Genomic DNA, 19,769 nt, shown 5'->3' on the forward strand with positions numbered 1-19,769 from the left:
GTCCACTCAAACGATTTCATGTAACTTTTTGGCACTGCAATTTGGCATAAGGTTAACTACTTGACCCTTCATTTTTTTTAGCACCGTGCTGTAACGATCTTTGATTCAACAAAACGGTCGACGAAAGTACGACACAGATTCGTAAAACTGCGATCGATTAAAAAGCTGGTTCAGTATAGTACGTTTCTGCAAACTCTCGCATATCTGGAACATAGCAAGGTCAGGGTGTCTACCAAATTGCAGCCTTCAAATTCCCTGACTATTCCAGGTTTTCACTGACTATTTCAAGCCAATTCCCTGACAAAAACAAAAGGGAATTTGGTGCCGGCTCCTACATTTTGACACAGATCCCTCATAAAAGTGGCCATTTATTAAGTATTCGCGAGGCTACCCTACTTTTCTGCCTCAGAGCTTGTCGTATTGGCAAACTGCTACTCGCTGTAACGTTGCTGCGGCATCACTGGTCGGCACTTGCGATTCGCTGCGCATCATCACGGCACTTGTCTGTAATTTTTCCCCCCCGACCTCAGCTGCTTTGTGGCCAAATTCCCAGACAATCCCCTGACTTTTCCCAGTCAAATCAGAATGCCCTGACAATTCCCTGTTTTCCAGGTTTTCCAGGTTGGTAGACACCATGAAGGTTGCCGTGCAACATGCATCATGTTTTACCGTAGCAACTTGCGCTTTGAACTCTTCGACCGTCTGCGACTTGAGACCGCGCACAATGGTTGCCTGACCAATGTCTTCACGCTCCAGGATGACATTATACACCTTCACGGTTGTCCCTGAGGAGAACGTGGGAATGTTTAAAAACGAGAACGTGGCCTTCACACTTGTCACACAACAGTACCTCCTGGCTTGTACGCCTGGAAGGTTTCGTGCGGCTTTCGAATCTCCAGCAGTAAGTCAAACTGATATGTGCTTTTGACGCCACCCAAGATTTCTCCGATGGGTTGATCTTCGCAGTCCTCGAAAGAACATTCCAGCGACTCTGCACAGTCGTCGTACATTACCAGTCGGCAACACTCCAAGGGAACGACACCTTGCAGACCCATGATCTACCGGAGGTTATGCAAGGGAACAGAACGGCTGTTGTTAATAAGAGCCATACATATATATTTTAAAAAAATATAACACGAAGGCTTTTTTCTTTTTTTTGTTCCTGTTGTGCCTAAGAACAGTAAGAAACAAGGGAAACACGATGCAACGAACTGCTAGTAGTGCAACAAAGTGTAACATAGGAGCTTTTCGGTGCAATATTTCAACAAAGTGTGTTGTTTGACTGGCTAGAATACGTAGGGTTCTTCGTTTTCGGGTTTTATGATTTTTTTAAAATCAGGAGGGAAAAATCGGGTGCTATTTTTACACGAGAAATCGGGGAGAAATTGGGCACTATCATATCTGTCTGATATGTCACCGGGGAATATTCGGGTGAGACGAAAGGCATATGAAACAAGCCACTGCTGTTGACTCTGGGACGAGAAACAATAATCTTTATATTTGCACTCGGAACTGGGATAGTGAATGACCCCGGTATTCAAACACTTGCCCGAGCTCCACAAAAGCTCGTCTTTTGACTCCTGCAGGAGGGGATCATAAACGGAGGACAAATAGGTTGTCTCAAATAGCTTTCTTTGGTGATATTTTGTTTCACTTTCCTGACCGTTTACCGAGAACGACAAGTTGAAGGGCCGCAAGGATTTCGGGTAGATATCGGGTTTTACCCGAATCTTTTGAAAATTTGTTCGGGAGGGAACTATCGTGAAAAACCGGGTTTAACCCGAAAACGAAGAACCCTAAGAATATGCAGCAACATTGTTTGAATCCCGCAGAGAACATGTGATTACCTCTTTGAAAAGTACAAGACTTAACACATGTCACTGTAAAGCTACTACCTTGTACCAGTCGTGGTACAAGGTACCTTGTACTACCTTGTGGGCAGTTTCTGTAGTTTCTTGGAGTGATGTATCTTTGTCAACCTTCAGTTTCATCTCTTTCATTGTGTGCTTCAGTGGGTGAGCACAGAATAGTTTGATCTGAAAAAGGGGAAAAACATGCTCTAGTGGCCAACGTAAGCCAACTGTTACATTGGAACATTACATTTTGTCGTCATCGTAAGTTTCTGTGCATCCAGAGTTGGAGCACAAGCAAGAATCTGCGCTTATATGGAACTTGAAAATGGAACTACTTCAGCCACCAGCCCACGTTATACCGAACATGTTGAAAGCAAAAATTTTGCGACATCGACTGCACGAAGGCTTCTACGCTAGTCCATTCATGCAGCAAGCATAATCTGTCAAGTCCATGTTGAGTACACAGAGGTTCCACTGTAACCGCACTTAAGATGAGAGACGCTGACGACACTTTAGAAGAGCAACGGGAAACACCAAGGGTGATCAGTATAAAATGCTGCTCATCGGCAACACGAAATATATCATTCCAACCCGTTTCAGATAGCTAGTTTTCACGTTGCACACATTTTTCGGTTTAGCACGCACCCGGCACTTGGATCGTTCAATTTCCCTTTGTTGCCTTTCGTGTTCTTCAGCTTCTTCCATTCGCCTTAGGAGGTCTTTGATGTGCTGTGGAAATTCTTCAGGAACCATCGCTGCTGCATTGTGTTCCTTGTCTATCTGACGGTACATCAGCATGTACGCATTGGTTGAGCTGAAAGAGGAGAAGAAAAATGCAGGCACTGCACTGCTCGACGTGTAACCAAAGCAACATCATTATAGGATCAGCCACTGGGTTGGTCCATCCGCTGCTTTTTAGGCCCAGACGATCGCCAGACTGTGTTCGCAATACGCTAAAATTGTGCAACCACCACAGTAACAAAGCCGTGAATTAAACAATTTCGCAGAGCATTAAAGGAGTACAGTGGGCCATCCAAAAAAATTTCAGATTAAGACATCCGATGAAAGTGTGTGTGTCATTATACCGAATAGCGCGAAAGGTTTTGATGCGTGCAATTTGTTTCCCAGAAAAAAACTCGCATAAACGTAGGTCCGCGCCTTCACCCTTAACTCGCCACTCCAGCTAACGAGGATGAGGAGGTATGATGCCACGTCACCGATGACGGTATAAGGAGAACTCGTTCTAGTTCGCCGGTCAGTGGGGTTTGCACCTTGTCCCTTTGCCGCCGTAAGCCTGTTTTACCAGTTCTCCCTGAGAATTGGGGATAGAAGGAGCGGCCGAAGCATTACCGAGCAAGGAGAAAGCAAGGAGAAAGGCTTTATCAGAACCCCGAACAGCCGAGTAGCAGACGACAGCGGAGTAGCGGATAACATTTCTCTAGGCCAATCAGTGAGCGTTCTCCTTATAGCGTGAGCGCGAGGTTCCAGGCAGATCACAGGCTGGTACCGCTCATCACCACCATTGCGCACGGTCGATTTTTTGCGGCATATTTTAAATTCAATTTCCGCGATAATTATGACTCTGTGATGTAAATTACTTCGCACGGTGGATCTTACCGGCCTACTTAACAGTTTTATAGGAAGAAAACTGGGTGTTAAAAATGACTTCTGTGCTACTTTAAAGGTCTTTCCATGAAAAGTAAACAGACTTTTACAGAGTGTTTCACCAAAAACACACAGCCAACGATGGCTCTACAAAGCTGCCGTGATTGAACATATTTGGCACAATGCCCAAAGCTGCACTAATTCCACACAATTACGCACTCCTACCTAGAATATGCACTGAAGTAGTAGCCGCTTCTACCAGGTCCACCACCGTAGGTCTTCCGAATTTCATCGTACGTGACGCCGGACACTTGAGCATCGTTGAAGCAGAACCACTGGTTGTCTCTGAAAGACCTGCGCACAAATGCCGTTCCAAAGGCGACTCACGCGATTGCTCCACGACCACCGTGGGAGGCAGTGTTGAGAAGCACACTCACTTGACGTAGGCGTAATAGTGTCCGCCATTCGCACTCCCAGAGTGCACCATGATGGAAAACAACTCGTAGACATAAGGACCCTGCAATCACAGAGCGAGATAAATCAAACCGATATATATACACAAATACGAGTGATATATGCAGTGATATACAGGGTGTCCCAGAAAACGTGTAATTGAATTTTAATAAAAAAAACTACACCACACCGAATCATGCAGTCAACGGCATTTGTTCTTACTAGGTTTTTGCCACCTCCTGATGTGCGTGTCATGTAACCTAAGCTTAATTATGCAAATTTTTGCGAACTGAACTCGGAAATTTGCCAAGTAAAGATCACTTTTTAACCCCACAAATGTGAAGAGCGTGCCGAATTTACTCAAATTAAGGATAATTGACTGGAATATTACAGGAATACAGGAATATTGGCAAAAACCCAGTAAGAACAAATGCTGTTGACCACATGACTCTAGGTGGTGTAGTTTTTTTATTATAAATCAATGAAACGTTTTCTGGGACACCCTGTATGCTCACAAACTAACAGATGTAGGGTTTTAGCTATTTCAGGTATTTTGGAATACTTATATAATTTCATTTATTTCAGAACAGGTTTTATTGCAGGAGCATTCCTCAGTGCACATACTGGTGGCTCAATTTGTTCAAGTTCTTGTTATGGAGGGGAGGGGGGGGGGAATAATGTTGGACCACGCCCATCCCTTTCCTGTTGTGGAGTTCAAGGTTTTACCAGAAGTGACAACAATTGACGTGGTACCATGTTGACCCTCTTCCAGCATTTGCAGCCATTACATGTACAAGGTACGCAACTAAAGGCAAATTTTTCAGTCCATACGAACGGAAACCGCTAGACATTTGCATGATACCTTCTCATTCGGCCTTCTGATAAACCGGTTATTGGCAGGGCCGTCAGAGTTCCCGTCCACGTCAATGCCTTCGTCGTCACTCTCGTCGCACGGACGCTCTGTGGGAGAAGGCTTAGCGCCAGACGAACAAGCCAGCGAGTCGTCATCAAGCGCAGATCCACTGTCCGTGGTGTCCGCGTCGTCGCCGGCACCAACGTCCTGCTGTTCGCTTTCCGTCTTGATGAACTGGTTCAAGTTCAAAATTTCCGGAAACGTAACCCTGAAGTGGGTAACATTTACGTCACATAAAGGCGTAATGAGGAGCGGGTTCAGACTAAGCAACTGAAGACCTCACTTGTCATTGAGTTTAATTCGATGCATGGTGACCGGATCAAAGTCGAAGCGCTTCAGTTGAAGGGTGAGGAGGTAGGGGAACTTGATGAACTTGAGCCCCTTGTGAGCGTCGCACTTTTTGCCGCACCTTTCACAAAAGTACTGGTTTGATCCTTCCAAGGTCTCCGGGGTGACGAATGCGCACAGTGCTTCCTCCTGCAAAGGCACCCATGGGTTAGGGTGACAGGGTGTCGGGGGTCAGGGTGCTTTCGCTCATCTTGGATGTTCCACACTAGATGGGCAACTTCCTTCCACTCACCACGCTTCCGTAAGCCTGGCTCGAGCCAAAGGGTCTCACGACGAGCGGAATATCCAAAAACGTGTCTTCACGAGCACTCTCATTGCCACACTGGAACGAAAAAAAAAAAAAAAAAGAAGCGAAATAACGCAATAAATCAATGGCCTGGCAAAGAAATCAGCATCATGCTGTATACCAACATTTGAGGAACGCATGTACGCATAAATGGGTCACACAAATCGTTTTTAGTGTCCACTGGGGTTGCGAGCCACCCATGGGATATCTACGATAGAGCCTGAAGTTTTCGGGAAATATTTGTTTCTAAATTCCGAGGGTAAAAATCGGGTAAATAATACGTGTTCTAAATTCGTGAAATTTGGGTGTAAAAACTTCCAGTACGCTAAATTAGGGGAGAAATCAGGCTCAGTTACTCGAACTGACTGTACTGGTTTGGTGCAAACAATGATGCATCTGCTATCGACCAAGTTGGTGCACATTCTTACAGATGTCTCAGTGAGGGCAATTTGCCGGGTAAAAATCATGTTTCACCCTGAAGAGGCAACCTTCAATTCGGGGTGCAAATTCGGGAAAGAATCGGGTTAAAACCCTAAAACTTCAGGCTCTAGATATCAATGAGATGCCATGGCAACACAAAACACTTTACCGTAAAGATTACATCATTTGCATTTTGCTGGATGTCTGGTGATCTCTGTAAAACTGGACCGTGGACAACAAGTCAAACTACAGCAAAAAGTGCCAAGCTTCAAGGGTGGAAGCAGTCTATCTACCAATGATTGTATGAAAGGCTCCTGGCTGCTATCTACTCCAAATAACTCATGTTACAGCCAGCAGCATTCAGCAGTGTACAAGGCAAATGACACAAGTGACAAATCTCTTCAACCGCAATTAAAGCCGAGACAACTCCTACTCCAAAAACTCCGCTCCACCCACCCTCGAAACCCTCTAGTTCCAGTTAAGTATGACTAGAGGCTGAAGTTTTAGGGTTTTACCCGATTCTTCCCCGAACTTGCACCCCGAATTGAAGGTTGCCTCTTTAGGGTGAAACCCGATTTTTACCCGGCGAATTGCCCTCACTTAGACGTCTGTAGGAAGGCACACTAACTTGTTTGGCAGCAAATGCAGTTACATCACCATTTGTACCGAACTAGTTCAGTTAGTTTGAGTAACTGAGCCCGATTTCTCCCCGAATTTAGCGTACTCGAAGTTTTTCCACCCGAATTTGTATGCATTTAGAGCCCATGTTTATCTACCCGATGTTTACTCCCCGAAATGAGAAAAAAAACTATTTCCTGAAAACTTCAGGCTCTAAGTATGACACACAAACAAACTTACCTCTAGGCACTTAACGTAGTCTTTTAGCTTTCCCTCGTAGAGCTGGCATATGAGCTTGGCCTGATCAGTGTTCTTGAATTTGTGCTCGAGGGCATCAAACATAACTCTACAAAGCTCCTGCACATCATGCTGCTGCCAAGCTAAGAAGAAATCACTTATCAAGGTCTTGCACCACAAAATATAGGCAATCAAAATGGGTCAAGTCCATAACAAGGCACATTCTAACATAGTATTTGTAACAACACTAATGGGAATGTGGTTATGTGCTGATTCACTGAGACTACAGAGAAACCACACACACACAGAAAAGGAAAATGGGATCACACAGGACATTGCAAAAGAGCATCCTGCTCTCGTTGGATTATTGTTTAACTATGTGTGTCATCATCCTTAATGGCACAAGCAGAAAATTACCAGTTAAAATACTACCTCAACAGATAAACCTCTTGAACAAGGTGCCTTGTTCGGCTAGATTCACGCTCCTTTCTGCTCTTGCCCACTCAATGCCTAACCACTTTCATTCACTGGAGAGAAGACGGAACTCTATGTCCAGGATTTTGCATATTTTGATGTCCTTTTGAAAATGTTCTAAGCACTATTACCATGTGAGCACTTTTCCTCATTTGGTGAAACCCGCTTTACGGCAGTTGACAAAGACTGCCGATATAGTTGTAATATCACGTTTATTACACGAATGACAATGTTAAATGCAGAGGAGGATATTTTACTTATTGCGCTTAAAATTAAATGGGTACTCACCTTCACTGCTGTCCCAGCCAAAACTTGTTGTGAGGTCTGTTGTACCAATTGCAGGCTTGGATGAAGTCTGAAAAGCGTTTTATTCTACATGAAGGATTCTTCTGACGTCATACATCACAATAGAAAGAGCTAAATTCGAGACTCCAGATCCATAAGGAAACAAATATACCGTTGAACTAAAATGTGTCTGAAACATTTTTAAAAATTATTTTCCTCTGGTGTATCCATCACAGGTATGGTACATTAACTAGTTCTGATGTTCGATGGAACAAAAGCTCAGCGTACTTTCAAACTCCTTGGTTACACCTGTAATGCAACTACAAAAGTAAATTTTTTCTCGGATACCGAAATCAAGCACAGGCTAGTAGTTCTATGCAGTATGAAGACTAACACACCTGCAACAGAAGAAACAGCTTTTGTAACTGAAAAGGGATACTCTTCACACCATCCTCATCTGTGCCATCAAATTCCCACCTAGACGTGTTTTGAGAAACAGCATTATCACCACGTGGAAAGGACAAAATCACGCTATAGCCCTCACCTGTACAGCGCATTTCTAAACTCTGGTGTCATGTACAATGTCTGAAGCAAACTGTTCAAGTAGCACGTCATGGCCTGGTTCACGAGACCCACATAACCTGTTTGTGGAAACATGAACAAAACAAGAACAAACATGAACAAGACTTTACGGCCTATATATATGCGTACAACAGAGGAGTGAATCTGCTGAAGCAGTCTCCATCTAGCTATAGGGCTTTTCTTTATCCCTGTCATATTTGTACATCGTACATGTGCACATTGTACTTTGCAATATGCTCTGCTCATATTATGGTGTTAAGCATCATGATATTGGAACCTTTATTAACACTGTGTTACACTATTTGTCAGCATCGCATGTCTAGTGTTATTGTTTCAGCACGTTTTATTATTATGATTATGTACATGTTAAATTGTTCTTTTTCTCTCTCTGTAACCAAGCCTGCCGAGTCACGTAGTATACATAACTAGGGCCTGACTTTTTCGGGTTTTATTTTTGGCCAAATTCGGGGGGTAAATATCGGGTGATATTTTTCATTTGAAAATTCGGGTGTATTCGGGTTAAATCCCGTTACGGCATATTCTGTTGTCAGGAATTCGGGTGTATCCGGGTGATTTTTTTTTGTTTAATAAAAATTTGTCTCAACATGGAACTAATGTTTAGCAATGTTATCAAACTTTATTTTAATGCACGTTTATGAGTGTGCCACACAACCCGGATGTTTTCGGGTAGATTCGGGTTAAACCCGAATTTTACAGATTTCGTTCGGGGGGTAAATATCGGGCAGATACGGGTTTAACCCTAAAAAGTCAGGCCCTATACATAACGTACCAATACCAAGTGAAATGTACTTTCTATCGATTTACGTAGAAAAAACACAGCAATTTTCATTTGATGGTTTTCTCAATGGAGATGACACACAAACATTAGCCCAACGGGGTGAACCATGCCCATAATAAATGCCACTCTAGCACAATTAGCAAACATATTTGTTTTTACGTACCAACTTCCTTGTAGTGGGTGTTAACATATTTATCGTCTTTTAGCGGCCTCTTGTTGTCACACAGTGGCCTTCGGTGACCCCATTCTGCGGCTGGTGGCATTTCCTCCGACTCTATCTCTTCCTGAGGAGGTGGCGCCTTTGAAGAAAGTAGTGCAGGTTTAGTATAGAGAGTCGAAAGGAAATAACAATGGCACTCATAGGCACTGTCATCCATTATGCAATCAGAATGCATGGAAGTCTACGTACCATAAGCTTTTTTGGTGGCTCTCTATTTCTGTCATAAATAACCAAAATGTTTCGTGTAATGCTGTCACATTGGAAGCCCATGTCCTCTAGCGTTTGCTCCGTGTGCAGGTGAACGGCCACCTGCAACAGGTGTGGCATAGTTGAAACTGCTTTTACATGGCAATAATTGCATGAGCCAGGCATCAATGAGACATATGCACTACTCAAGCGACGCTCACATAATGATGACTACTGTTTCAGTTGGAATCTACGGCTCTGTCAATCTCAAAATTATCCGTCACCCATTCACAAAAGCTCTTCCCCAAATGGGGTGCCCTCGAAACCGATCAAGTAATTTCAAGAGCACTGCGCATTATGTAGGTCTAATAGAAATCACTCATATATATACCGTAAAAAAAAATGTGTAGTTTAATGTGCAGTAAACTTTGGGTGACTCAGTTTGTATAAATGTGACATTATCAATAAACTCCAATGAGCTGTTCTTCCTCCAGTTCTGTTCAGACTCCCCAAAATCGTAAAAAAACATGGGCTGCAGCAAAACACTTAGACTGTTTCCTCCAATGAAAGAGCAACTAAAAGGAAAAGCCGTGACCCTGTCCTGGGCGAAGAGAGAATATAATTGTGCAAATACAGTGTACAGGTTTCCTATACAAGAGGGGCTCCTTTGCAGACTCATGTACCAACTACCCCAAGCATCATCTGGATGAAGTTTCATACATAAGCAGCACTGCTTCTGGAAAAAAACACCCCGATCACACGAGAATCGACTCACCGAATCTCCATCCTTGAGCCTCTGAAATAATAGCTCAAAAGAATCTGGACTATAGTTGAACTTTTCACTGACAGCGTGCATCAATTCCAATGCTGTCGTGGAGCTGGGCAGGGACAGTGTTACCTTTGGGCTGTGCATCTGAAATCGCACAATGACAAGTCACGTGTTGTGTTCTTGGCTTTGTGCTTCAAGCACTATTACGAGAACATCTAACTCAGGAATTTTCCCAGCAAAAAGACCTTACACACGCCCAAAATAACTGCAAAAAAAGGCCAAAACTTCCCAAAAAAGCAAATAGGTACATGTGATCACCCCCCTCCCTTTTTTTTTTACAGAATTAAACAACCACCTAAGATAAAATGTGCAAATCCCTGATCAAACTACAAAAGAGTGGCAAACACTTACCTGTCCAGTTGTCATATCTCGAACTATGCAAGTTGCTTGTGCCTCTTCCACTGTAGTAGGTACCTGTGGGTTCCAAGCACATCATTCAGTACACAAGCATGAACGCAAAAAGGCCTGTAGGATCTCTATCAATGAGGAAACAGTTCACAGGATAAATGAGCACATGTGGTAGTGCATAGGGCATGGAAAACATAGGTTGCCAACACTGAGAGCTTGAAGAATGAGCATCCTGGGTGGTTGGTCCATGCTAAGCAGATGAAATATGCCTCAGTAAAATGTCTGTGCTAAGCTAAAGTGCCATAAATTGAAATTATGACACTAAGTTTTTGATGTATCCACAGGTTTAATCGCATTCTTCTATGCGTAACTCCTTTGTAGTGGGTGTTGACATATTTATAGTCTTTTAGCGGCCGCTAATTACCACAAAATGGCCTTCTACGACCCCATTCTGTGGTTGGTGGCATTTCCACCGACCCTATCTCTTCCCGAGGAGGTGATGCCTTTAAGGGCTCGGTATAAAGAGTTGAAAGGTAATACAACACCACTCATAGCACCGTCATCCATTATGTAATCAAGATACTGGAAACGCTGGAGAATGCATGGAAGTCTACACACCGTAAGTTCTTTTGGTGGTTCTCTATTTCTATCATAAATAGCCAACATGTTTTGTATCATGCTGTGACACTGGAAGCCCATGTCCTCTAGCGTTTGCTCCTTGTGCAGGCGAACATCCACCTGCAACAGGTGTAGCATGGTTGAAATTGCTATCGTCTGGCAATAATGACATGATTATCAATCAGACATATGCACTTTTCTAATGACGCTCACCTTACGATGACCAATGCTTCAGTTAGGAGCTACAGTTCAGTCAACCTCAAAATTATCCGTCACCTATTCGCAGAAGCTCTTCCCCAAATGAGGTCCTCTCAAAACCCATCAACCAATTTCGAGAGCTCTGAGCTTCTGATTTCTTAGGTCTAATACAAGGCTGGAAATTACTTGTATACCGTGAAAACCATATATATATATATATATATATATATATGGCAATTGAATTGGAAGTATCAGACGGCCACGAATATACATATGAATAGATGAATAAATCAACGAGCCTTAAGACGGAAATGAATAGGAATAATTTAAAACTAAGATTTATTATAAATTAATCAACGTCCCGTCACAAACTGTCCCGTCGCTTTAAAATGGAAAGACGCTGGTCGTCCGCTTCATTCCTGAAGGCGGAGTTTCCGCCGAAATGTCAATTTTGTAATAGCTAAATTTATAGTCGTATTTTGTATAATAATAAATCTTAGTTTTAACTTATTCCTATTCATTTCCGCCTGAAGGCTCGTTGATTTATTCATCTATTCATATATATATATATGTATATATAAAGTGTACTAATTCAATTTCTAAAAAAAAATTATGCATGATAAATTTGAAGGTTTTTGCCACCCAAACAAGCAGTTTGCATTAGTGTACCTCATTAATTAGGCTAATTATGTTAATTCAACTCGAAATTTTGCTAAGAAAAGGTAAATTTTTTTCCCCCCCGTTACTTAGAAAGTCCGTGGCCGCAACATGCTATCCCAATCATAATTTAAAAGTTTCTTCAACTATTCCCCAATTATTTGACAGCCGAAAACTTGCCATCTCTGCAAGGCCATTTTCGGATTTCATCAGCGCGGGCACTATCCGCAGGGCCGGAAGACACTTCCGCCGCCTATGGAAACCATAAGAAAAACAGGAGAAAAAAAAAAAAAAAAAAAAGAAGCTGGGGACTGGCCCTATCACGCATTTTACCTTCCCAAGCTTATCTGTTTGCAGCCATCAGTTACAGATAATCATCTATATCTGATGTTCTGTGCTGTTTTCTGTATTGCCTTTTCCTTCTCCCCATACTTTAGGCCAGGCAACTTGCACGAGCTCGCCTTCATGAGTGACGGCTATTTTTCGTGGTTGTTACGTGTTTTCGGGTGTCAATTTTTTGTGGACACATTGTGAAAGATCCTGTATTTGTGACTGAAATGGTGTGTTGTGGCCATGGGCTTTCTAATTAAAAAAACAAAAAAAAAACAAAAAAATGTTACCTTACCTTGGCAAATTCTTGAGTTCAACTAAGCTAATTAGAATAATTAATGAGGTGCACTCATAGGAAAACACCGGTTTGGGTGGTAAAAAACTTCACAAGTGTCGTGCACAAGGTTACAAATTTTTATCGCAGATTTTTTTTTTTTTTAGAAATTTAATGGCACTTTCTCACTGGACGCCCTGTATACATAGCATCAAAAATAACTGAGTGACTGCTTTATACGAATGTGACATTATCAATAAACTCCAGTAGGCCAGTCTTCCCCCAGTTATGTTCAGAGCCGCAGCAAATAAAAAAATTATGAGCCACGGCGAAACACCTCGATGATTTCCTCCAATGACTGAGCAACTAAAAGGATAAACCGTGACTTTTTTTCTCGGTGAACTTTCACACACCACATGCATCACCGCTTTGTGGAATCCCCCCCCCGCCCCGGTCAGGCGAGAATCAACCCACCGATCCCTCTTTATCTCCATCTTTGGGCCGCTGTGGGAGTCTCCATCTCTGAAACACCAGCTCGGAAGAATCTGGACTGTAGGAGAACTTTTCACTGACAGCATGCATCAGTTCCAATCCTGTTGTTGAGCAGGGCAAGGAGAGAGTCACTTTTCGGTTGAGCTGAAACGACAGAATGAAAAGTCGTGTTGCGTTCTCAGCTCAGCACTGTTACCCGTCAAAAAGATTAACCCCGGAAATAACGAATGCAAAGAGGTCAAAGCTTTCTGAAAAGCCAGTAGGTACAGGTGTTCACAAACCACCCCCCCTACAGAATTACAATACCCCCTGAGATAAAAACCCTGCACAATCCCTGGATTGAACTACAAAAGAGTGGCAAACATTTACCTGTTCATTTCTCATATCTTGAACTACGCATGTTGCTTGCGGCTCTACCGCTGTAGTAGGTACCTGCAAGTTCCAAGCACATACTTTTGTAGACGAGCGTGAACACAAAACGGCCTGTAGGATATCTCTATCATTGAGGAAAACGGTCACAGGACAAATGAGCACACGTGTTAGCACATAGAGCACGGAAAACATAGGTTGCCAACACACAGAGCTTGAAGAATGAGCATCCTGGGTGGTTGGTCCATGCTAAGCAGATGTAATGCTTAATTGATGCATGCACTAATGGCTCTATAAAATGATGCAGTGAAGAAACTATTGTCAATATCAATGGCTCCTGACAATACAAGACACAACACAATGATTGCACACTGTAATGATTAGGGATGCGTCAACTGTATCCGCGAATCCGAATCCTGTTGCACAAAACGGTGAATCGAAATCTTTCGGATCCACCATAACCATATTTGTTTGTTTCTTTTTTCTACTTGGCGTCTCTGGAGTCGGCCGAAAGCTTGACTGGTCGATGGATGTTTTCTTGTTTGTTTACATCGTTCTGGACTAAAAGAGTTTAAGCAGGAACTGTTACATTACGAGTTTCAAAGTAACATGGTTTTGCTTTTGATTGTTGCTTAGTTTTACAGAAATATTTCAGACTCGAGAATTTATGTATTCCTTGTAGTCGACGAACAACATGTCAAATAAGTTGCGTTTAAGAAAACTATACATAAGGGTATATTCTCCCCTGAAGCTGAACTATTATTTAATTTATTTGTTCATTAAACAAAGGTATCATTTTCTGCTTCAAAACACTTTTCGGTCTAAGTTTTTTTTCATGGCTTTTTGAACTGTTTTTTAATGAAAGGGTTCAAAAGATTCAAGATTCCTTGATTCACAGAACCTTCTTGGATTTGGAAAATTCAGGAATAGTCCCATCTACTTCTGACATCCTCAGATACTCAGCACAACACTTGGTTTTTTACTGTATCCGAAAGATGTGGTCCCTCTCTGTGTTATCATCCGTAGGCTGGAAAAAGGAAAGCATTTCATTGCCTCGAGCTTTATCCCAAAAACTAATCCTATATTGGTGCACAAGGCACAGGTTGTGCATGGTGTTATGTACCCACAGAGACGGCACGAGTTAATAATTTGCTGCGGCGTTTTCTGTTGGATTCACATCGCACAGCATTCATTTCGCCAGCTCACACTTCTCACACCAACACGCCGCGCTAAAAATACACTTTTGGTTGCCCCATTTTCGGTCTCTTGCTTCACTTCCCGTTAAAATAGAAGTGCGTATAGTTTGGTTATAAACGACGCCATACAGTCCAAATGCACAGAAACGACAACGTAATTGGGCAGTTTTGTCACACCACAACTGGTGGCGTGTCATTATTTCATTCAAACGTGAATGTGAACTCAGCGTGAATGAAGCGTGCACCATTGCCCCTAAGCATCACAGCACGTAACACTGACTCGAAACACTGGCACCTCAAATGTGATAGTGTCTGCTTCAGGTGGCTTATGACAGTCATCACTTTGCATATTGACGAGCAGCTGCGAACGCGCTAAGCCACTAACGCAGCACATTGTTGCGCGTTTATTTCAGTGACGCATGATAGCATGATTTTTCTGAGGTGCACAGGTGCGCAGTCACTCTTCCTCTAAATAAAATGGTAAGACCAACACAAATACACACTGCGTGTCGCAGACACAGTTGGAAGAAGTGAAAATACGTAGGCACGAAATTAAAGCGTGAATGACTGACACACGAGAGCTCTTCGTAATTTTGTACGACGTTTACCTCGGCAGGAACAGGATGTGTATTCTCTCCCGGCACCATGTTTGGAACGAATGTCACTCAACTTGCTGCTATTTTAAGAGTACGAGTAAAAGAACTGAAGGCACACCGCTCACACCACGAAATTCACACACATGATGCCGTACTGATATACTGATCCCTACCTCTTTTAGGGCAGAAAATCAAACGTCCTATGATTGGTGAGGAAAAGGATGTGACGTCAGAATGGAACGTTTCCACCAATGAGACATGTAGGATGTGGATTCTAATGTGGATTCTCGCAAAGTATGTCGTGAGTATGTCATATTCTCTTGCTATTATTATTATTTTCTACATACTTGATGCACCTCTCGAAATAAAAATACGCGAGACTATCGAAATTATGCAAAATAAAACTAAATATTTAGATACCGCATCCGCAACCACCAAGCAACGAAGCATGCTATGAAGCTATGAAGTCGCACTCGCAAGTCATTCCTAGCCTGCAGTAAACTTACCTGCAAGGCGCAAAATTTGAAAGTCGTAACTTCACAACCCATGCCCTGAAATATTTGAATATTTGAATCTACTGCCTTAAGATTTCTTATTCTGTTTTGAGGATAAAGAAACAAAGGCGATGAAACAAACCTCTCGCTGACAGTGATAAATGCCACCTCTGTAATCATTTTGACCAATCAGGCTGATAATTTATCCTTGAAACTTTGGTTCTTACGTAAGAGGGGAAGTGGGTATTTTCTCTATTACTGCTTTCTGTGAAAAATATGCTGCAAGGTTTATTCCGTCATAATAAGAAATGAGAACAGAGTGCAGACCTATTCTGCTTTTTTAATATGGTGGATATCAACGAAAAGGTGTCAGGATATGTCAGGAAAGGATATCTTCAATGGTAAGTGAAGTTTATTCCAACAGTGAGCTAACATAAAAAGATGTGTAAAAAATGTGCTCAATCCTTAGAGCTAGAAAGCAAATTTGAGGGCGTTTGACTTCAACATAAATATATAGTACAATGCAAATGTCGTGACGTCTACTGAATTTTTGAAGGCCAATCTTTCTTCATCTAATGTTTCACCAAATCTTTCTACATGCCGGCCAGGTAAGGCTGCCTGGACATGCATGCTGCTCTCATGTCAACCTGGTAAAAGTGAGAAATGAAATTCGAAATATTATTTTTGCTGCCTGTTATGAAGGAGCCATACGAGTGCAAAGCGAACAAAACACTGAACAACTTCACGAAGATGTGACGTTGAGACGAACTGGTGAGATGAACGCTTCACCGTCCGTTCTTCATCCCCACGCTCAAGCACAAGATGTGCTATCGTAGTTTCGGTTTCGTGCAGTCTCGACACCGGAGCTAGTGCTGAACGTTTGAGTTCAGAACAAAAAGCTGTTATACACCTGCTTATAAACGTTGTACCTTAGGATAGACATAAATGGGACGACATGGCTATAAATAATTTCTGGAGTTATTTCCTTTGAAATACAACAAATACCGTTGCAGACGACAGGCTAGGCGAAGAGCGCAGACGACACTCTCAGATGGTCGCAGACGACAAGTTCCGCTCAGGCCGTGTACCTGTTCGCCAAAGGTAAGTTTCACATCCTTTTACTGCTGTTTAAAGCGCCTGTTTCCTGTATTATCATCACTAGGCTACCAGGAGAGTTACATAATGCGTTCAAATTCTCGGTCCCGAGCTTAATTGTATCGAACAAAGCTCTAGCTTTTGCCGTTAGGGCTAGGGTTGAGAACCATAGCCGTTAAAATTCTCTAGTGCTTATGTATTGCTCCCTACGAACTAAATTCATTCGTCTGCAGCCTCCGGAGCATGGAATAACATTGATAAGGGCCTGGAAACCAACATTAACAAAACAATGTAACACGATCAACAGACCGACGTTGTGTGTGGTGGGTATTCCTAGTACCTGTTACTCAAGGGGAAGGGGAAGGGAAGGACTTCAATTGTATAAATCGTCCAAATTTTTCTTGTACAACAGGGGCATCCGTCTGGAAGGCATCTTTTAAAGGTTCATGTTGCCCTCGATCTGGGCGCGTGTTACCTGCAGCCATCTGAAATCTGCCAGTCTTTGCCTTTGCAAAGAGATTGACAGCGCACTTCTCCGTGAAGTCGGCCCAGGACACCACTCTCCTTCCAAGCCCGCAGTCCTTATTGCACCAAGCTTGTGTCTGCTTGTGTGCGCCGCTCGTCAGACACCACATGCTATGGAGATAACAAGGAACTAAGAAAAGAAACACCGAACGAGGGCAGAGAAAACTGTTTTCTTAAAGAAGAAAACAGTTCTCCTGCTGGTTAACTTCATTGTATTGTCTGTGCTGCATGCTAAGCACACGTCCTACTTTCATTATTTCATAATTTGAAAAGCCTGAGTCTTGGCACAACTAGAGGGAAAGGACGAACCCACGTCTCATCTTTTCGCTGGCTACGTTGAGATTATTCTGGCTGACTGGCTGGTACATTTTGTTCTATATCTGTTACTGTGCTTCCTGTGTGCACTGGTTGGTCATCACGTGTGCTAATCAAGTGTTCAGCTGCGTTAATTTCAGGGTACTCTCGATAGTTGGTAAGTGTGTAGTATTTGCTAGCTTCATCCACTACCAATTATCTGCTTACTTATCGTTAGATTGTTCTGGCTGGCTTGTACGTGTTGTTCTGTATCTGTTACTGTGCTTCCCGTGTGCACTGGTTGCTCATCACGTGTGCTAATCAAGTGTTCAGCTGCGTTAATTTCAGGGTACTCTCGATAGTTGGTAAGTGTGTAGTATTTGCTAGCTTCATCCACTACCAATTATCTGCTTACTTATCGTTAGATTGTTCTGGCTGGCTTGTACGTGTTGTTCTGTATCTGTTACTGTGCTTCCTGTGTGCACTGGTTGCTCATCGCGTGTGCTAATCAAGTGTTCAGCTGCGTTAATTTCAGGGTACTCTCGATAGTTGGTAAGTGTGTAGTATTTGCTAGCTTCATCCACTACCAATTATCTGCTTACTTATCGTTAGATTGTTCTGGCTGGCTTGTACGTGTTGTTCTGTATCTGTTACTGTGCTTCCCGTGTGCACTGGTTGCTCATCACGTGTGCTAATCAAGTGTTCAGCTGCGTTAATTTCAGGGTACTCTCGATAGTTGGTAAGTGTGTAGTATTTGCTAGCTTCATCCACTACCAATTATCCGCTTACTTATCGTTAGATTGTTCTGGCTGGCTTGTACGTGTTGTGTTGTTCTGTATCTGTTACTGTGCTTCCAGTGTGCACTGGTTGCTCATCACGTGTGCTAATCAAGTGTTCAGCTGCGTTAATTTCAGGGTACTCTCGATAGTTGGTAAGTGTGTAGTATTTGCTAGCTTCATCCACTACCAATTATCTGCTTACTTATCGTTAGATTGTTCTGGCTGGCTTGTACGTGTTGTTCTGTATCTGTTACTGTGCTTCCTGTGTGCACTGGTTGGTCATCACGTGTGCTAATCAAGTGTTCAGCTGCGTTAATTTCAGGGTACTCTCGATAGTTGGTAAGTGTGTGGTACTTGCTTCATCCACTACCAATTATCTGGTTACTTATCGTTAGATTGCTCTGGCTGGCTGGTGCGTTTTGTTCTGTGCCTGTTACTGTGCTTCCTGTGTTGTGCACTGGTTGCTCATCACGTGTGCTAATCAACCGTTCAGCTGCGTTAGTTTCAGGGTACTCTCGATAGTTGGTAAGTGTGTAGTATTTGCTAGCTTCATCCACTACCAATTATCTGCTTACTTATCGTTAGATTGTTCTGGCTGGCTTGTACGTGTTGTTCTGTATCTGTTACTGTGCTTCCTGTGTGCACTGGTTGGTCATCACGTGTGCTAATCAAGTGTTCAGCTGCGTTAATTTCAGGGTACTCTCGATAGTTGGTAAGTGTGTGGTACTTGCTTCATCCACTACCAATTATCTGGTTACTTATCGTTAGATTGCTCTGGCTGGCTGGTGCGTTTTGTTCTGTGCCTGTTACTGTGCTTCCTGTGTTGTGCACTGGTTGCTCATCACGTGTGCTAATCAACCGTTCAGCTGCGTTAATTTCAAGGTACTCTCGAGTGTTGGCAAGTGTGTGGCATTTGCTTCATCCACTACCAATTATCTGCTTACTTATCGTTAGATTGCTCTGGCTGGCTGGTGCGTTTTGTTCTGTGCCTGTTACTGTGCTTCCTGTGTTGTGCACTGGTTGCTCATCACGTGTGCTAATCAAGCGTTCAGCAGTGTTAATTTCAGGGTACTTTCGAGTGTTGGTAAGTGTGTGGCATTTGCTGCATCCACTACCAATTATCTGCTTACTTATCGTTAAATTGCTCTGACTAGCTGGTACATATTTTTTCTATATATGTTACTGTGCTTCCTGTGTTGTGCACTGATTGCTCATCACGTGTGCTAATCAAGCGTTCAGCTGCGTTAATTTCAAGGTACTCTGGAGTGTTGGTAAGTGTGTTGCATTTCCTTCATCCACTACCAATTATCTGCTTACTTATCGTTAGATTGCTCTGGCTGGCTGGTACATGTTTTTCTATATATGTTACTGTGTTTCCTGTGTGTAGTGGTTGCTC

At 42.8% G+C, this 19,769-nt stretch overlaps 1 protein-coding gene across 3 annotated transcripts in view; it reads right to left on the reverse strand.

Moving 5' to 3' along the window:
- LOC135401478 (ubiquitin carboxyl-terminal hydrolase 47-like) overlaps window positions 1–15,383 on the reverse strand; it is a 29,887-nt gene extending 14,504 nt beyond the window's left edge. For all 3 annotated transcript variants that reach the window (XM_064633917.1, XM_064633916.1, XM_064633915.1), the window contains exons 1-21: window positions 15,199–15,383; window positions 13,395–13,457; window positions 13,008–13,169; window positions 11,075–11,194; window positions 10,460–10,522; window positions 10,055–10,192; window positions 9,283–9,402; window positions 9,037–9,172; window positions 8,037–8,133; window positions 7,891–7,969; window positions 7,496–7,562; window positions 6,737–6,876; window positions 5,405–5,494; window positions 5,108–5,301; window positions 4,774–5,032; window positions 3,896–3,975; window positions 3,684–3,812; window positions 2,499–2,667; window positions 1,932–2,036; window positions 851–1,058; window positions 670–785 (exon numbers count right to left, since the gene is read on the reverse strand). In XM_064633917.1, the coding sequence (XP_064489987.1) occupies window positions 670–785; window positions 851–1,058; window positions 1,932–2,036; window positions 2,499–2,667; window positions 3,684–3,812; window positions 3,896–3,975; window positions 4,774–5,032; window positions 5,108–5,301; window positions 5,405–5,494; window positions 6,737–6,876; window positions 7,496–7,562; window positions 7,891–7,969; window positions 8,037–8,133; window positions 9,037–9,172; window positions 9,283–9,402; window positions 10,055–10,192; window positions 10,460–10,522; window positions 11,075–11,194; window positions 13,008–13,169; window positions 13,395–13,457; window positions 15,199–15,237 (2,574 nt within the window). In that variant the 5' untranslated portion in view covers window positions 15,238–15,383. The remainder of the gene's footprint in view (window positions 1–669; window positions 786–850; window positions 1,059–1,931; window positions 2,037–2,498; window positions 2,668–3,683; window positions 3,813–3,895; window positions 3,976–4,773; window positions 5,033–5,107; window positions 5,302–5,404; window positions 5,495–6,736; window positions 6,877–7,495; window positions 7,563–7,890; window positions 7,970–8,036; window positions 8,134–9,036; window positions 9,173–9,282; window positions 9,403–10,054; window positions 10,193–10,459; window positions 10,523–11,074; window positions 11,195–13,007; window positions 13,170–13,394; window positions 13,458–15,198) is intronic.
- Between the last annotated feature and the right edge of the window lie 4,386 nt (window positions 15,384–19,769).

The sequence above is a fragment of the Ornithodoros turicata genome, chromosome 7, assembly GCF_037126465.1.
Source record: "Ornithodoros turicata isolate Travis chromosome 7, ASM3712646v1, whole genome shotgun sequence".
Taxonomy (NCBI): Eukaryota; Metazoa; Arthropoda; class Arachnida; order Ixodida; family Argasidae; genus Ornithodoros; species Ornithodoros turicata.